We start from the raw sequence: 16,709 nt of genomic DNA, 5'->3' as shown, positions 1-16,709 counted from the left end.
CTCGTTTTTGGTCACAGGTCCAGGAATGGCTGAAGAATTGCAACATTTGCCTAGAACTAACGCTACAGATAGCAATACTGGGGGATTTGAAAAGCCATAGTCAATCAATCAATAATATAATAATTATTTTAGCAAAAATGTTTATTTTTAATTTACAATCTGTAGAAGCTATGAGAATAGGAAGGTTCAAATCTTTTGTGAAGCATCACAGCACAGTTGAAAAATATATGGCAAATAAAAATCCGAAATGGATGATGTTGGAAGATAGATGGGAAGGGTTGAGTGGAACTGAAGGGTGGGACTAATAACAAGATAAACAATGTAGGGCATACGGGATCTGTGAAATGTGTATAGGTGCGGAGCTTTTGTGAAATAGCACAGTTACAAGTGGAAATAAAATTGGATGGACAACAGAAATAGAGGAAGGACTAAGAACAAACAAGAGAGAACTATTATAAAGTAGTCTGTGTCTGTAAAATAGGTATAAGATGTATAAATTGAAGGTAAAAGCAGAAGTGTTTATTAGTTTACTCCAATTGGGGGAGCGGTGGTAGGGTTGCGGGGAATAATAATAAAGGTATATTCTTTAAAAAAGTATGTATGTCTATATAGGTATGTGTATGTATATATGTATATATGTATGCATGCGTGTATGGATATATATATTTACCCAAAAAAATATGGGGGATTGGAAATGATGCAGACAATTACATTGGAAGCAACATTCTTTCCGCAATATTAAGCTGATCCACCCCAAAAAAAAAAAAAAAAAAAAAAAACGGGCCATTATAGCAGCTCGGACATTATATTATTCCCAACTGATCAGCAACGGCAGAAACTTCCGGGAGCTGTTCTCAACTGTGAGCTCCTCCGACCTGTGAACAATTCTGCTACCTCAGCATCCCCAGAACGATGCAAGCAATACCTATTCTTCTTCCAAAGCAAAATTGAAAACATCAATTACACCATCTTGTCCTCTCCAGCCCCGGTAGTTGACCTACCCAGTCCTACATTCCCCACTTTCACCACAGACAGTGCAGCATATGTAACCAAACTGGTTAGGGCAATGATGCCCACCACTCGCTCACTTGACTCTATCCGCACCTCCATTGTCAAGACCTGCTTACCTTCTCTGGTGCCTTTCTTCACAGAACATCAACAGGTCCCTCATCAGTTGATGTGTCCCTCTTCAGCTCAAACTGGCTGCAGTCACACCAGTACTTAAAATTGAACTCCAAAACCATTTGGCCACTAACAACCTACTTGAGCCCTTCTGGTCAGGTTTCAGAGCTAGACACAGCACAGACTGCCCTGCTAACGGTCACCAATGACCTCATGAATGCAGACTCTGGGGCTGCCAGCATCCTCATACTGCTGGACCTCAGCGCAGCATTCGACTCGGTCAGCCACGGCATCCTGCTGGGCCACATAGAGAAGCTGCTGGTCCTGCCAGTCCTGGACTGGTTCAGGTCCTATCTCACTAATCACTGCCAGTTTGAAGCCATTAGTCCTAGTAGGTCAGAGACAGTTGTGGAGACAGGGGTCCCTCAAGGTTCGGTCCTGGGGCCACTACTGTTTTGTATCTACATGCTGCCACTGGGAAACATCTTGAGGAAACACGGACTGGCCTTTTACTTTAATTCTGATGACACTCAGCTGTATGTCTCCATAAACACTGATACTGTCAATGCCACTGCGACTGCACACTGTCAGCTACCTGCAGGACATCGAAGCCTGGATGTAGTTGAGTTTCCTACAGTTAAACTGCAAAAAGATAGAGGACCTCCTGATTGGCACTCGCAACATTCAAAACAACACCAGCAGCTACAGTCTCAATATTGATGGTGTCAAGGTCCTCCCCTCCAGTGAGGTTCGCAATCTGGGTGTGATATTTAATAGTCAGCTCTCGTTTGAAGCCCATATTAAGATTAGACCAAAGTCTAATTTTTCCATCAATGAAACATTATCAGGTTATGACCTATGCTATCACAACCTACAGCTGAGGCCTTTATTTAATCCCATCTGGACTATTGTAATGGCCTGTTTGTTGGTGCATCTGCCAAGTTCTTAAACAGGCTACAACATGTCCAGAACTGTGCTGCACATGTCCTTACCCACACCTCCCCCGCAAGCATATCACTCCATTGCTGTTCAACATCCACTGGCTCCCTATATGCTCTTGCATTGACTTCAAAATCCTGGTTCACACATACCAAGCAATCCACCATACTGGACCCTCCTGCCCCACACGCACCCTTTGCCCCGTCTCCCTTCAGCAGCCCCGCAGCAGACTGACAGCTATTGGTGACATGGCTTTCAGTTGCGTGGCTCTGTGGATGTGGAACACACTTCCAGACACTGTCAGGGCTGCAGAGTCTCTGTCCTCTAAGGCACAGCTCAAGATTGTGCTGTTCAGAAAAGCTTTCAAGGACCCTTTCTAATTCTGATCTCCGGATCTGATGACACCTGTAAATGGATTTGTTTAATGTCTCTGTTCTATGTTCTGTGTTTGATTGTTTTTATTATTATAATAAACAAATAAAAAAAATTGAATTGCACCTTTAGTGTAAGAAAAGCTCTTTATACATTTTATTCATTATTTTTATTAAAAACGTACACAAGACAAGGCCCCCAAAAAATACAAACAAAAAACACACAGTTTGTCTCTCATGGCTTAAGCCTAGTCGTTGCGTTACGGGTCAATTTGAGGTATGGACTCGGCCGCCGGCCACTTCAATGGATACTGAACATGCAGAGGGGAGGAAGCAGAGCAAGGGTAAGTAGTAGGTCATTCTCACGGAATCATTCAGTCTTACTCACAAGGTAATAATTTATCCCTATCTGGGATGTGGCTTGAGTTGCAAAAGTCACATCTCTATGTCATAGCACATTGGTTGGTCTGGTTCGGCTCTGCGCTCTCGGTCTGGGTCCAGGCGGTAGCAGTGGAGGCGGGGTCAGCAGCAGCTCTGTGGCAGTCGTGTTTCCCCAGTAGCAGCTCTGCAGAATTAAGCTCTCAGCTCCGCTGTCAGCATTGGCTCGTTAAGGTGATTGCGCACAGGTGCGCCAGTCCATGGGTTGGCATGTCTCGAAGGAGACCAGACAAAAAGGAATAACTAAATAAATAAATTAGTGAAACACAAAGAAAGAGAACAGCAAACCAAAAGGATCATGCGTAATACAAATTAAGCACACATTAATTAAGGTTACTGCCACTCAAACCAAGTATATTACACAAAAACGCTGATCTTTATGAAGGGCAAAAATAAACTGACTGGAACCTCCCAACATTAAAACATAGTTTAAGTTAAAAGTCATACTTGATTAACATTCAAGTCATTTACTGTAAGTGACTGGCATCTGAATGTTTTTACTTTTTTTATGAACATGGATTGAATACAGTCGGCGACAGGATACATCCCTGTGTTCCAAATGGCACCATATTTCTTATATGTGCACAAATTTTTAATAGGGATAGAGTTCCATTTGGGATGGAGCCTCTGTAAACTGTTGTCTTTACCGGCTGCCTTACCACCTATTATCAGGTCACACTGTCAATACTGCTATATACACTAACCTACTGTGGAAATGGAGAAAAATATTAAACATATTCCCTGCAGCGTAAAACTATCATGTAATAATGTGATAGAGTGTGGATGTGATTATGTTTCTAGTCAGGGAGCTATCCAGCCAAGTATCTCCCCTTTGCCAGGCATGGGTGCAGCCAAACGATAACGGTCTGGAGCCTGAAGGAGGCTTTGTTTGCTTTCTCAGTCTGTTTGTTTGTTTCTGCTGCTGCTGCCTGTCTGCCCAGCGCACCAAACAGGAGATCACTTTTTATTTCATTTTCATCCGCATGTGTGGAAGTACTTCACAGCACAGACACTCTTATCTAGCCGGTCTCTCAATCACAGGAGAACTGAACGCAGAACACAGAATACTGTCTGTCACTACTAGTCATCAAACCGAATTCCATATTATAACACTCACTGATACTGTTTACATTGACATTAGAGGGAAATATTTGATTCCCACCAATAAATTAACATTAACATTTAAATCTGGTCTTGGAAATACCACCATTTCAAATTTACAATGTATTAATGCAATAATGCATACTTGCATGTAATCAAATATTCACAATAAGATACATCTAAAATTTGCATTAAAAGGATCAACATTAGAAAAAAGCAAAAGGCAAAATCATGTTTTCATTTAATTGGGTACCAAAATAAATAATTTTGTGGCTACTAATTCTTAAACACCTAAGTCGTTGGGAGCAGGGGGGGTTGGGGGGTTCTAAGCTGATATATGGAATTGTTTTAAGGTCATACCATGGATCATTTAGCTATTTTAGAATTTTAGGACCCATTTAGGTATAACAACAACAACAAAAAACGATAAAATATAGAATTTGGCCTTTACGACTATAGCCCATAGAAACACATTGAATAACACATTCAAAAAATGTATCATAAGGAATACGGTTTTGAAGTGTCTGTCCTACATGTTGAAGATAAAAGAATGCTCATGGAATCCACTATATATGCAAAAGTATGCGACACCCCTTCATTCGGCTATTTCAGCCACACTCGTTGCTGACAGGTGTATAAAATCGAGCACACAGCCATGTAATCTCCATAGACAAACATTGGCAGAAGAATGGCCTTACTGAAGAGCTCAGTGAATATCAATGTGGCAGCGTCATAAGATCCGACCATTCCAACAAGTCAGTTTGCCAAATTTCAGCCCTGCTAGAGCTGCCCAGGTCAACTGTAAGTGCTGTTAATGTGAAGTGGAAACGTCTAGGGGCAACAACGGCTCAGCTGTGAAGTGGTAAGCCACACAAGCTCACAGAACGGGACCGGTGAGTGCTGAAGCACTTAGCGCGTAAAGATTGTCTCTACCGAAACTGCCTCTGGAAGCAACATCAGCACAAGAACTGTTCATCTGGAGCTTCATGAAATGGGTTTCCATGGCCGAGCAGCTGCACACAAGCCTAACATCACCATGCGCAATGCCAAGCATCGGCTGGAGTGCTGTAAAGCTCGCCGCCATTAAACTCTGGAGCAGTGGAAACGGAGTGATGAATCACGCTTCACCATCTGGCAGTCTGACAGACGAATCTGGGTTTGGCAGACGCAACCTGCCCCAATGCATAGTGCCAACTGTAAAGTTTGGTGGAGGAGGAATAATGATCTGGGGCTGTTTTTCATGGTTTGGGCTGGGCCCCTTAGCAAGTACCCGTTCCAATGTTCCAACATCTAAGCCTTCCCCGAAGAGTGAAGGCTGTTATAGCAGCAGGGATACCAAGGGGTACCATCTCCATATTAATGCCCATGATTTTGGAATGAGATTTTCGACAAGCAGGTGTCCACATACTTTTGTTAATGTGGAGTTGAGAAGGTAAAAAGCTTCAAGTTCCTTGGCATACACATCACTGACAATCTGAAATGGTCCACCCACACAAACAGTTTTGTGAAGAAGGCTCAACAGCGCCTCTTCAACCTCAGGAGGCTAAAGAAATTTGGTAAAGACCCTCACAAACTTTTACAGATGCACAATTGAGAGCATCCTGTCGGGCTGTATCACCGCCTGGTACGGCAACTGCAGTGCCCACAACTGTAGGGCTCTCTAGAGTGTGGTGTGGTCTGCCCAGCGCATCACCGGGGACACACTACCTTTCCTCCAGGACACCTACAGCACCCACAGGATGGCCAAAAAGATCATCAAGGACCTCAACCACCCGAGACACGGCCTGTTCACCCATATACCATCCAGAAGGCGAGGTCAGTACAGATGCATTAATGCTGGGACCGAGAAACTGAAAAACAAACAGTTGTAAATCATTTGTAAATCATTGAGCGCCTTGTGTCACGATCGCAGACTTTAGAGAAACAACAAATGTCGGTACATATAAGTGTCTTATATCGGCTGAAAGATTAAATTCTTGTTAATATAACTGCACTGTCCAATTTACAGTAGATATTACTGTGAAAAAATGCCATGCTATTGTGTGAGGAGAGCTCCTAACAACAAAACACTTTTTTCACTGCGATAGGTTTGATAAATTCACCTCTGAAGGTGAAATGTGTACTTACATTCTGAAATATTGCTCTGATTTATCATCCAATGGGTCCCAGAGATAACATGAAGGGTCTTTTTGTTTGATCAAATCCTTTTTCAGATCCTAAAAAGGTCCATATAGCATACACGATCGATTTTGTATTTCCACTCGTTCCATTTGCAAAGAAAGGAATCTGTGAAAATCAAACCCTAACCGTTGTTTCACCAGCCAAATCACGTTTGTATGTATTTCTCAGAGATCCTAAAACGTAATCAGACTTCACTATATCATTAGGGGTGTAGTATATCCTATAGGACACCAAATTTGGTCAGAGAGCGACGCCTTCATGGCACGCCGATGACGCGGGCGGTCTTCACTTGAACAACTCTAACTTTGTCAAATAAGCACCAATCGGGGTCAAGCCAATGAGCTGGGCTTTACAGGAGTATCCGGAAACCCTGTATCTATTGTAAAATGTAGCTACTAACCTTGTGCGACAGCATCCCTTTCCCTTTTGGACAAAAATTATAAGAATATTCAGAGTTATGAAGTTATGAAAACTGGTTGTTTTGCAAATGTTGAACTTATAATATGGCTACTAATACTGGAAAAGATAAATCAAAGTCCAAGTATACAGATTTGACGATATGCTTGCAGAAAAATGTAATATGAATGCAAATGTCTCCTTCACGATTTGCCCAAATGTACCTGGGTGACTTCACACTAAATGTCATGTAGTTCGCTCATACTTCAAGTTATCCGTCTGAAACTTTGCACATACACTGCTGCCATCTTGTCGACACCATCGGAATTAACCAGAGTGATGGCTAGAACTGGGACCTTTCTCTTGCATTTCAAAGATGGTGGTAGAAAAAAAATATCTGTTTTTTTTTCTATGTATTTTCTTCTACCAGATCTATTGTGTTATATTCTCCTACATTCAATTCACATTTCCACAAACTGCAAAGTGTTTCCTTTCAAATGGTACCAAGAATATGCATATCCTTGCTTCAGGGCCTGAGCTACAGGCAGATAGATTTGGTATGTCATTTTAGGTGAATTTTTTTAAAAAGAGGGCTATCCCTAAGAAATATTATACCACCCCCAGTTACTCAACCCTGCAACTTAGAGGCTGCTGCCATATATACATATTGATATGCAATCACTGGTTATTTTAATAATGGAACACTAGTCACTTTAATTAATAATGTTGACAAATTGCTTTACTCATTTCATATTTATATAATGTATTATATTCTATTGTATTTTAGTCAATACCACTCCGACATTGCTCGTCCTAATATTTATATATTTTTTTAAACCATTCTTTTACTTTTAGATTTGTGTGTATTGTTGTGAATTGTTAGATAATACTGTTGGAGCTAGGAACGCAACCATTTCGCTACACCCACAATAACATCTGCTAAATATGTGTATGTGACCAATACAATTTGATGTAGTGTGTATTTATATATATATATATATATATATACAGTTGAAGTCGGAAGTTTACATACACCTTAGCCAAATACATTTAAACTCAGTTTTTCACAATTCCTGACATTTAATCCAAGTAAAAGTTCCCTGTTTTAGGTCAGTTAGGATCACCACTTTATTTTAAGAATGTGAAAGGTCAGAATAATAGTAGAGAGAATTATTTATTTCAGCTTTTATTTCCTTCATCACATTCCCAGTGGGTCAGAAGTTTACATACACTCAATTAGTATTTGATAGCATTGCCTTTAAATTGCTAAACTTGGGTCAAACGTTTTGGGTAGCCTTCCACAAGCTTCCCAAAATAAGTTGTGTGAATTTTGGCCCATTCCTCCTGACAGAGCTGGTGTAACTGAGTCAGGTTTGCAGGCCTCCTTGCTCAGACACGCTTTTTCAGTTCTGCCCACACATTTTCTATAGGATTGAGGTCAGGGGGTTGTGATGGCCACTCCAATACCTTGACTTTGTTGTCCTTAAGCCATTTTGCCACGACTTTGGGAGTTTGCTTGGGGTCATTGTCCATTTGGAAGACCCATTTGCGACCAAGCTTTAACTTCCTGACTGATGTCTTGAGATGTTGCTTCAATATATCCACATCATTTTCCTTCCACATGACGCCATCTATTTTGTGAAGTGCACCAGTCCCACCTGCAGCAAAGCACCCCCACAACATGATGCTGCCACCCCCGTGCTTCACGGTTGGGATGGTGTTCTTCGGGCTTGCAAGCATCCCCCTTTTTCCTCCAAACATAACGATGATCATTATGGCCAAACAGTTCTATTTTTGTTTGCTGAGCTGCCTTCCAGATTATGTCGATACAGGAATCATTTTCATGTGGATATAGATACTTTTGTACCTGTTTCCTCCAGCATCTTCACAAGGTCCTTTGCTGTTGTTCTGGGATTGATTTGCACTTTTCACGCCAAAGTACGTTCATCTCTATGAGACAGAACGCGTCTCCTTTCTGAGCGGTATGATGGCTGCGTGGTCCCATGGTGTTTATACTTGCATACTATTGTTTGTACTGATGAACGTGGTACATTCAGGCATTTGGAAATTGCTCCCAAGGATGAACCAGACTTGTGGAGGTCCGCAATTTTTTTCTGAGGTCTTGGCATTTCTCCTTTGCCAAGATAACCCATCCACCAGACAGACCAGCCACCTGGACAGCTGATGAAACTGTTGGTTTGCACAACCGAAGAATTTCTGTACGAACTGTCAGAAACCGTCTCAGCGAAGCTCATCTGCATGCTTGTTGGCCTTACCAGGGTCTTGATCTGACTGCAGTTCGGTGTTGTAACCGACATGGGTGTGCAAATGCTCACCTTCAATGGCCACTGGCATGCTGGAGAAGTGTGCTCTTCACAGAATCCTGGTTTCAACTGTACCGGGCAGATGGTGTCATGTCGTGTGAGCGAGTTTATTTGTCTCGTGCGCCGAATACAACAGGTGTAAGACCTAATGTACAGTGAAACGCTTACTTATAGGCTCTAACCAACAGTGCAATTTTTAAGTTAAAAAAAGGTATTAGGTGAACAATAGATAAGTAAAGAAATAAAAACAACAGTAAAAAAGACAGTGAAAAATTACAGTAGCGAGGCTATATACAGTAGCGAGGCTATAACAGTAGCGAGGCTATATACAGGCACCGGTTAGTTGGGCTGATTGAGGTAGTATATATATGAATGTATAGTTAAATTGACTATGCATATATGATAAACAGAGAGTAGCAGCAGCGTAAAAGAGGGGTTGGGGGGCACACATAGCAAATAGTCCGGGTAGCCATTTGATTACTTGTTTAGGAGTCTTATGGCTTAGAGGTAAAAACTGTTGAGAAGCCTTTTGGTCCTAGACTTGGCACTCCGGTACCGCTTGCCATGCGGTAGTAGAGAGAACAGTCTAGGACTGGGGTGGGTGGCGTCAATTTTTAGGGCCATCCTCTGACACCGCCTGGTGTAGAGGTCCTGGATGGCAGGCAGCTTAGCCCCAGTGATGTACTGGGCCGTACGCACTACCCTCTGTAGTGCCTTGCGGTCGGAGGCCGAGCAGTTGCCGTACCAGGCAGTGATGCAACCAGTCAGGATGCTCTCGATGTTGCAGCTGTAGAACCTTTTGAGGATCTGAGGACCCATGCCAAATCTTTTCAGGTTCCTGAGGGGGTATAGGCTTTTTCATGTCCTCTTCACGATTATCTTGGTGTGTTTGGACCATTCTAGTTTATTCAAGGAACTTGAAGCTCTCAACCTGCTCCACTACAGCCCCGTCAATGAGAATGGGGGCATGTTCGGTCCTCCTGTTCCTGTAGTCCACAATCATCTCCTTAGTCTTGGTTAGGTTGAGGGATAGGTTGTTATTCTGGCACCACCCAGCCAGGTCTCTTCCTCCCTATAGGCTGTCTCGTCGTTGTCGGTGATCAGGCTGTTGTGTCGTCTGCAAACTGAATGATGGTGTTGGAATCATGCCTGGCCATGCAGTCGTGGGTGAACAGGGAGTACAGGAGGGGACTGAGCATGCACCCCTGAGGGGCTCCAGTGTTGAGGATCAGCGTGGCAGATGTGTTGTTACCCACCCTCACCAACTGGGGGCGGCCCAACAGGAAGTCCAGGATCCAGTTGCAGAGGTAGGTGTTTAGTCCCAGGATCCTTAGCTTAGTGATGAGATTTGAAGGTATTATGGTGTTGAACGCTGAGCTGTAGTCAATGAATAGCATTCTCACATAGGTGTTCCTTTTGTCCAACTGGGAAAGGGCAGTGTGGAGTGCAATAGAGATTGCATCATCTGTGGATCTGTTTGGGTGGTATGCAATTTGGAGTGGGTCTAGGTTTTCTGGGATAATGGTGTTGATGTGAGTCATTACCAGCCTTTCAAAACACGTCATGGCTACGGACGTGAGTGCTACGGGTCTGTAGTCATTTAGGCAGGTTGCCTTAGTGTTCTTGGGCACAGGGACTATGGTGGTCTGCTTGAAACATGTTGGTATTACAGACTCGGTCAGGGACATGTTGAAAATGTCATTGAAGACACCTGCCAGTTGGTCAGCACATGCCCGCAGTTAATCCGTCTGGCCCCGCAGCCTTGTGAATGTTGACCTGTGGGATAGGCATACCGCTAGCGGGACACCAGCCGACAACATCCGGTGAAATTTCAGGGCGTGCCATTCAAATAAATGATCGTAATATTAAACATTCATGAACATACAAGTATCTTATATCATTTAAAATCTTCAATTCTTGTTAATCTGTCTGCATTGTCCGATTTACAATAGGCTTTACGGCGAAAGAATACCATGCGATTGTCTGAGGACGGCGACCCACATCAACTTATTTTTCAACCAGCACAGGCTTCATAAAATCACAAATAGAGATTAAATAAATCACTTACTTTTGAAGATCTTCCTCTGACTGAAATCCCAAGGGTCCCAGCTACAACATGAATGGTTGTTTTGTTAGATAAAATCTTTCTTTATATACCAAAAAGTCAGTTTAGTTGGCGCCATCGATTTCAGTAATCCACTCGTTCAACATGCAGACAAAGGAGTCCAAAAAGCTACCGCTAAACTTCGTCCAAACAAGTCAAACAACGTTTCTATTTAATCCTCAGGTACTCTAAAATGTAAAAAACTATAATATTTCATACGGAAAGTAGTATGTTCAATAGGAAAGGAAAATTAGTAAGCGCGAGCCCTCTCCCTCACGCACCGAAAGACTGATATTGTTCCGGTGCTCTTCTCACCAAAACTCCAAATTCTTGCTTGTTTTTTAAAAAACAAGCCTGAAACCTTGAATAAAGACTGTTGACATCTAGTGGAAGCCATAGGAATTGCAATCTGGGAGACGGATTTACATAGGAACAATAGGTTTCCATTATAAGAGCCTGGGACTTAAAAAAAAATAATCTGGTTGGATTTTCTTCGGATTTTTGCCTGCTATATCAATTCTGTTATAGTCTCAGACATTATTTTAACAGTTTTAGAAACTTTAAAGTGTTTTCTATCCAATGGTGCATATCCTGGCTTATGGGCCTGAGGAACAGACAGTTTACTTTGGGCACATCAGTCAGGCAGAAATTCAGGAAACTAGAAGTTTTAAAGGTCTTACTCAAGTCAGCTACGGAGAGCGTGATCACACAGTTATCCGGAACAGCTGATCCTCTCATGAATGCCTCAGTGTTGCTTGCCTCGAAGCGAGCATAGAAGTGATTTAGCTTGTCTGGTAAGCTTGTGTCACTGGGCAGCTCACGGCTGTGCTTCCCTTTGTAGTCTGTAATAGTTTGCAAGCCCTGCCACATAAGACCAGCTTCGGAGCCGGGCGGAGTACAATTCGATCTTAGTGCTGTATTGACGCTTTGCCTGTTTGATAGTTCGTCGGAGGGCATAGCAGGATTTCTTATAAGCTTTCGGGTTAGAGTCCCGCACCTTGAAAGTGGCAGCTCTACCCTTTAGCTCAGTGCGAATGTTGCCTGTAATCCATGGCTTCTGGTTGGGGTATGTACTTACAGTCACTGTGGGGACGATGTCCTCGATGCACTTATTGATAACGCTAGTGACTGATGTGGTGTATTCCTCAATGCCATCGGAAGAATCCCGGAACATGTTCCAGTCTGTGATAGCAAAACAGTCCTGTAGTTTAGCATCTGACCACTTTTTTATAGACCGAGTCACTGGTGCTTCCTGCTTTAATTTTTTCTTGTAAGCAGGAATCAGCAGGATAGAAATGTGGTCAGATTTACCAAATGGAGGTCAAGGGAGCGCTTTGTACACGTCTCTGTGTGTGGAGTACAGGTGATCTAGAATTTCTTTCCCTCTGGTGGCACATTTAGCATGTTGATAGAAATTTGGTAGAACTGATTCAAGTTTCCTTGCATTAAAGTCTGAGCGGTTTCCTGTTTGCTTTTTTTCCTTATACAGCTGACTGAGTGTGGTCTTAGTGCCAGCATCCGTCTGTGGTGGTAAATACCTTCTTCGGGGTAGGGGGCAGTATTCGGAAGTTTGGATGAATGAGGTTCCCAAAGTAAACTGCCTGTTATTCAGGCCCAGAAGCTAGGATATGCATATTGGTAGTATTGGATAGAAAACACTCTAAAGTTTCTAAAACTGTTAACCTCACTAGGGTATGTGGGACAGTAGCGTCCCACCTCGTCAACAGCCAGTGAAACTGCAGGGCGCCAAATTCAAAACAACAGAAATCCCATAATTAAAATTCCTCAAACATACAAGTATTTTACACCATTTTGAAGATACACTTGTTGAAAATCCAGCCACAGTGTCCGGTTTCAAAAAGGCTTTACGATGAAAGCACACCAAACGATTATGTTAGGTCAGAGCCAAGTCACAGAAAAACACAGCCATTTTTCCAGCCAAAGAGAGGAGTCACAAAAAGCAGAAATAGAGATAACATTAATCACTAACCTCTGATGATCTTCATCAGATGACACTCATAGGACTTCATGTTACACAATACATGTATGTTTTGTTCGGTAAAGTTCATATTTATATCCAAAAATCCCAGTTTACATTGACGCGTTATGTTCAGTAGTTCCAAAACAACCGGTGATTTTGCAGAGAGCCACATCAATTTACAGAAATACTCATAATAAACATTGCTAAAAGATACAACTGTAATGCATTGAATGTTAGATCCACTTCTCCTTAATGCAACCGCTGTGTCAGATTTAAAAAAAAACTTTACGGAAAAAGCACACCATGCAATAATCTGAGTACAGCGCTCAGAGACCAACACAACCCAAACAGATATCCGCCATGTTGTGTAGTCAACAGAAGTCAGAAATAGCATTATAAATATTCACTTACCTTTGATGATCTTCATCAGAATGCACTCCCAGGAATCCCAGTTCCACCATAAATGTTTGTTTTCTTCGATAATGTCCATCATTTATGTCCAAATACCTCCTTTTTGATCGCGCGTTTAGCCCAGTAATCAAAATTCATGAGGCACGATCACTAGGTGCAGACGAAAAGTCAAAAAGTTCCGTTACAGTCCGTAGAAACATGTCAAACGATGTATAGAATCAATCTTTAGGATGTTTTTAACATAAATCTTCAATAATGTTCCAACAGGAGAATTCCTTTGTCTTCATAAATGCAATGGAACGCAAGCTAACTATCACGTGAACGCGCCTGGCCAGCTCGTGGCTCTCTGGCGAACCTCTGACTCATTCCCCTCTCATTCGCCCCCACTTCACAGTATCAAATCAAATGTATTTATATAGCCCTTCTTAGATCAGCTGAAATGTCACAAAGTGCTGTACAGAAACCCAGCCTAAAACCCCAAACAGCAAGCAATGCAGGTGTAGAAGCACGGTGGCTAGGCAAAACTCCCTAGAAAGGCCAAAACCTAGGAAGAAACCTAGAGAGGAACCAGGCTATGAGGGGTGGCCAGTCCTCTTCTGGCTGTGCCGGGTGGAGATTATAACAGAACATGTTCAAATGTTCATAAATGACCAGCATGGTCAAATAATAATAATCACAGTAGTTGTCGAGGGTGCAACAGGTCAGCACCTCAGGAGTAAATGTCAGTTGGCTTTTCATAGCCGATCATTAAGAGTATCTCTACCGCTCCTGCGGTCTCTAGAGAGTTGAAAACAGCAGGTCTGGGACAGGTAGCACGTCCGGTGAACAGGTCAGGGTTCCATAGCCGCAGGCAGAACATTTTAAACTGGAGCAGCAGCACATCCAGGTGGACTGGGGACAGCAAGGAGTCATCATGCCAGGTAGTCCTGAGGCATGGTCCTAGGGCTCAGGTCCTCCGAGAGAGAGAAAAAAAGAGAGAAAGAGAGAATTAGAGAAAGCATACTTAAATTCACACAGGACACCGGATAAGACAGGAGAAGTACTCCAGATATAACAAACTGACACTAGCCCCCCGACACATAAACTACTGCAGCATAAATACTGGAGGCTGAGACAGGAGGGGTCAGGAGACACTGTGGCCCCATCCGATGATACCCCCGGACAGGGCCAAACAGGAAGGATATAACCCCACCCACTTTGCCAAAGCACAGCCCCCACACCACTAGAGGGATTTCTTCAACCACCAACTTACCATCCTGAGACAAGGCCGAGTATAGCCCACAAAGATCTCCGCCACGGCACAACCCAAGGGGGGGGCACCAACCCAGACAGGAAGATCACGTCAGTGACTGAACCCACTCAAGTGATGCACCCCTCCTAGGGACGGCATGGAACAGCACCAGTAAGCCAGTGACTCAGCCCCTGTAATAGGGTTAGAGGCAGAGAATCCCAGTGGAGAGAGGGGAACCGGCCAGGCAGAGACAGCAAGGGCGGTTCGTTGCTCCAGAGCCTGTACAAGGTTCTAAAGACTGTTGACATCTAGTGGAAGCCTTAGGAAGTGCAATATGACCCCGCAGACACTGTGTATTCGATAGGCAAAGAGTTGAAAAACTACAAACCACAGATTTCCCCTCAGGTTTTTGCCTGGCATATGAGTTCTGTTATACTCACAGACTGTTCTACTCATATGAGTTCTGTTATACTCATTAACAATAAGTTAAGCTTTTAAATAATGTCTGACACTTGTATTTTAATGAATGTTTAATATTACGATTTTTGTAATTTGAATTTGGCGCTCTGCAATATCACTGGATGTTGGCCAGGTGGGACAGTAGCGTCCCACCTACCCCAAAGAGGATAAACAGCCACGAAAGTATAGATGGAAACTTAAATAGTGTGGTCTGCAGTTTATCATAAGATGCTCTACTTCTGGTGAGCAAAATCTAGACTTCCTGAGGCCCATTGTCGTGCCATTCATCTGCCGCCATCACCTGATGTTTCAGCATGATAATGCATGTCCCCATGTCACATGGATCTGTACACAATTCATGGAAGCTGAAAATGTCCCAGTTATTCCCTGGCCTGCATACTCACCAGACACGTTACCCATTGAGCATGTTTGGGATGCTCTGGATCGAGGTGTATGACAGCATCTTCCAGTTCCTGCCAATATCCAGCAACTTTGCACAGCCATTGAACATGAGTGGGACAACATTCCACAGGCCACAATCAACAGCCTGATCAACTGACTGATTTCTGATCCACGTCCCTACCTTTTTTCTAAGGTATCTTTGACCAACAGATGCATATCTGTAATCCCAGTCATGTGAAATTCATAGATTAGGGCCTAATGAATGTATTTCAATTGACTGATTCCCTTATATGAACTGTAACTCAGTAAAATCTTTGAAATTGTTGCATGTTGTGTTGATATTTTTGTTCAATGTAGTTTGTAGGCCAAACATTTTGGATGCTACAGATGTTTTGGATTTTCGGGATTTCTCCTTGGCAGAACTACAGTGCTGTAGTTCTGCCATTTTCCACCGCAGATGCAAACGGGCGACATATATCTCTAGTTTTACCTGATGGGGATTTTTAAATTATGTTTCTTAGATTGACACACCAGTTTTGAAATAGTCTTTCAGCTAGCTCTCAGTGCATGCCTGTACTCTGTGTGGATGAGGAGGCAGTGTATGTTTTATTCATTTGCTGTAGATCTTACCGCTGGCATAGATGGGGATTATCGGAGTATGTTCATCAGTAACATGGGAAATCTCACACACAGAGCTCCACAGGGGTGGCTCTGCTTGTCAGGTTTGCTTGGAGGAGGTTGAGATTGTACATTCAATGACTCCTCTTGTATCTCCCCAGATTTGTTTTGTAAAGCATTTTTGATTGTGACATAAGTCTATATTGCAAGCAGGGCTCTAAAGTGCGCAGAAATATTTTTCTGTGCGATCGGGAGTTTTATTTTGGGAGCCACAGTGCGACTAGGAGAAAAATTCCAAGATAATAATTGTTGTAATGATAAGGCTTAGCTGTACTGTTGTTTCTGAGTGCCCTAAAGACAATAGCGAGTGCAGCTTTGATAGCGTCATGGTTGCAATATTACTGCAGTGAAAACGGCTTGCTTCTCAATGGGAAAATAGTGCTTTTACACAATGTAGAAACCTAATATTCCCCAAATTACTAATTTCAATGACATGTATTCATGTCAAATTTTTGCTTTTATATTAAACAAATGTCTTTGCAGTGTTACATATTAGTTTATTGGGCACAACACATACTTCAAAAGTAGCTAGAGTTCATACAGGCCCAATATAGGCTATATTTCAATCAAT

General features: G+C 42.7%; 1 protein-coding gene across 1 annotated transcript in view; it reads right to left on the bottom strand.

Moving 5' to 3' along the window:
- Positions 1–1,314: 1,314 nt before the first annotated feature.
- Positions 1,315–16,709, bottom strand: part of LOC120060040 (leucine-rich repeat and fibronectin type-III domain-containing protein 5-like) — a 50,345-nt gene continuing 34,950 nt past the window's right edge. The window contains exons 3-4 of the mRNA XM_039009103.1: positions 1,718–1,764; positions 1,315–1,510 (exon numbers count right to left, since the gene is read on the bottom strand). Coding sequence (XP_038865031.1) covers positions 1,315–1,510; positions 1,718–1,764 — 243 coding nt within the window. The remainder of the gene's footprint in view (positions 1,511–1,717; positions 1,765–16,709) is intronic.

Source organism: Salvelinus namaycush, chromosome 15 (genome assembly GCF_016432855.1).
Source record: "Salvelinus namaycush isolate Seneca chromosome 15, SaNama_1.0, whole genome shotgun sequence".
Taxonomy (NCBI): domain Eukaryota; kingdom Metazoa; phylum Chordata; class Actinopteri; order Salmoniformes; family Salmonidae; genus Salvelinus; species Salvelinus namaycush.
The sequence above is the reverse complement of the archived record's forward strand: the minus strand, read 5'-3'. Positions and strand labels throughout refer to the sequence as shown.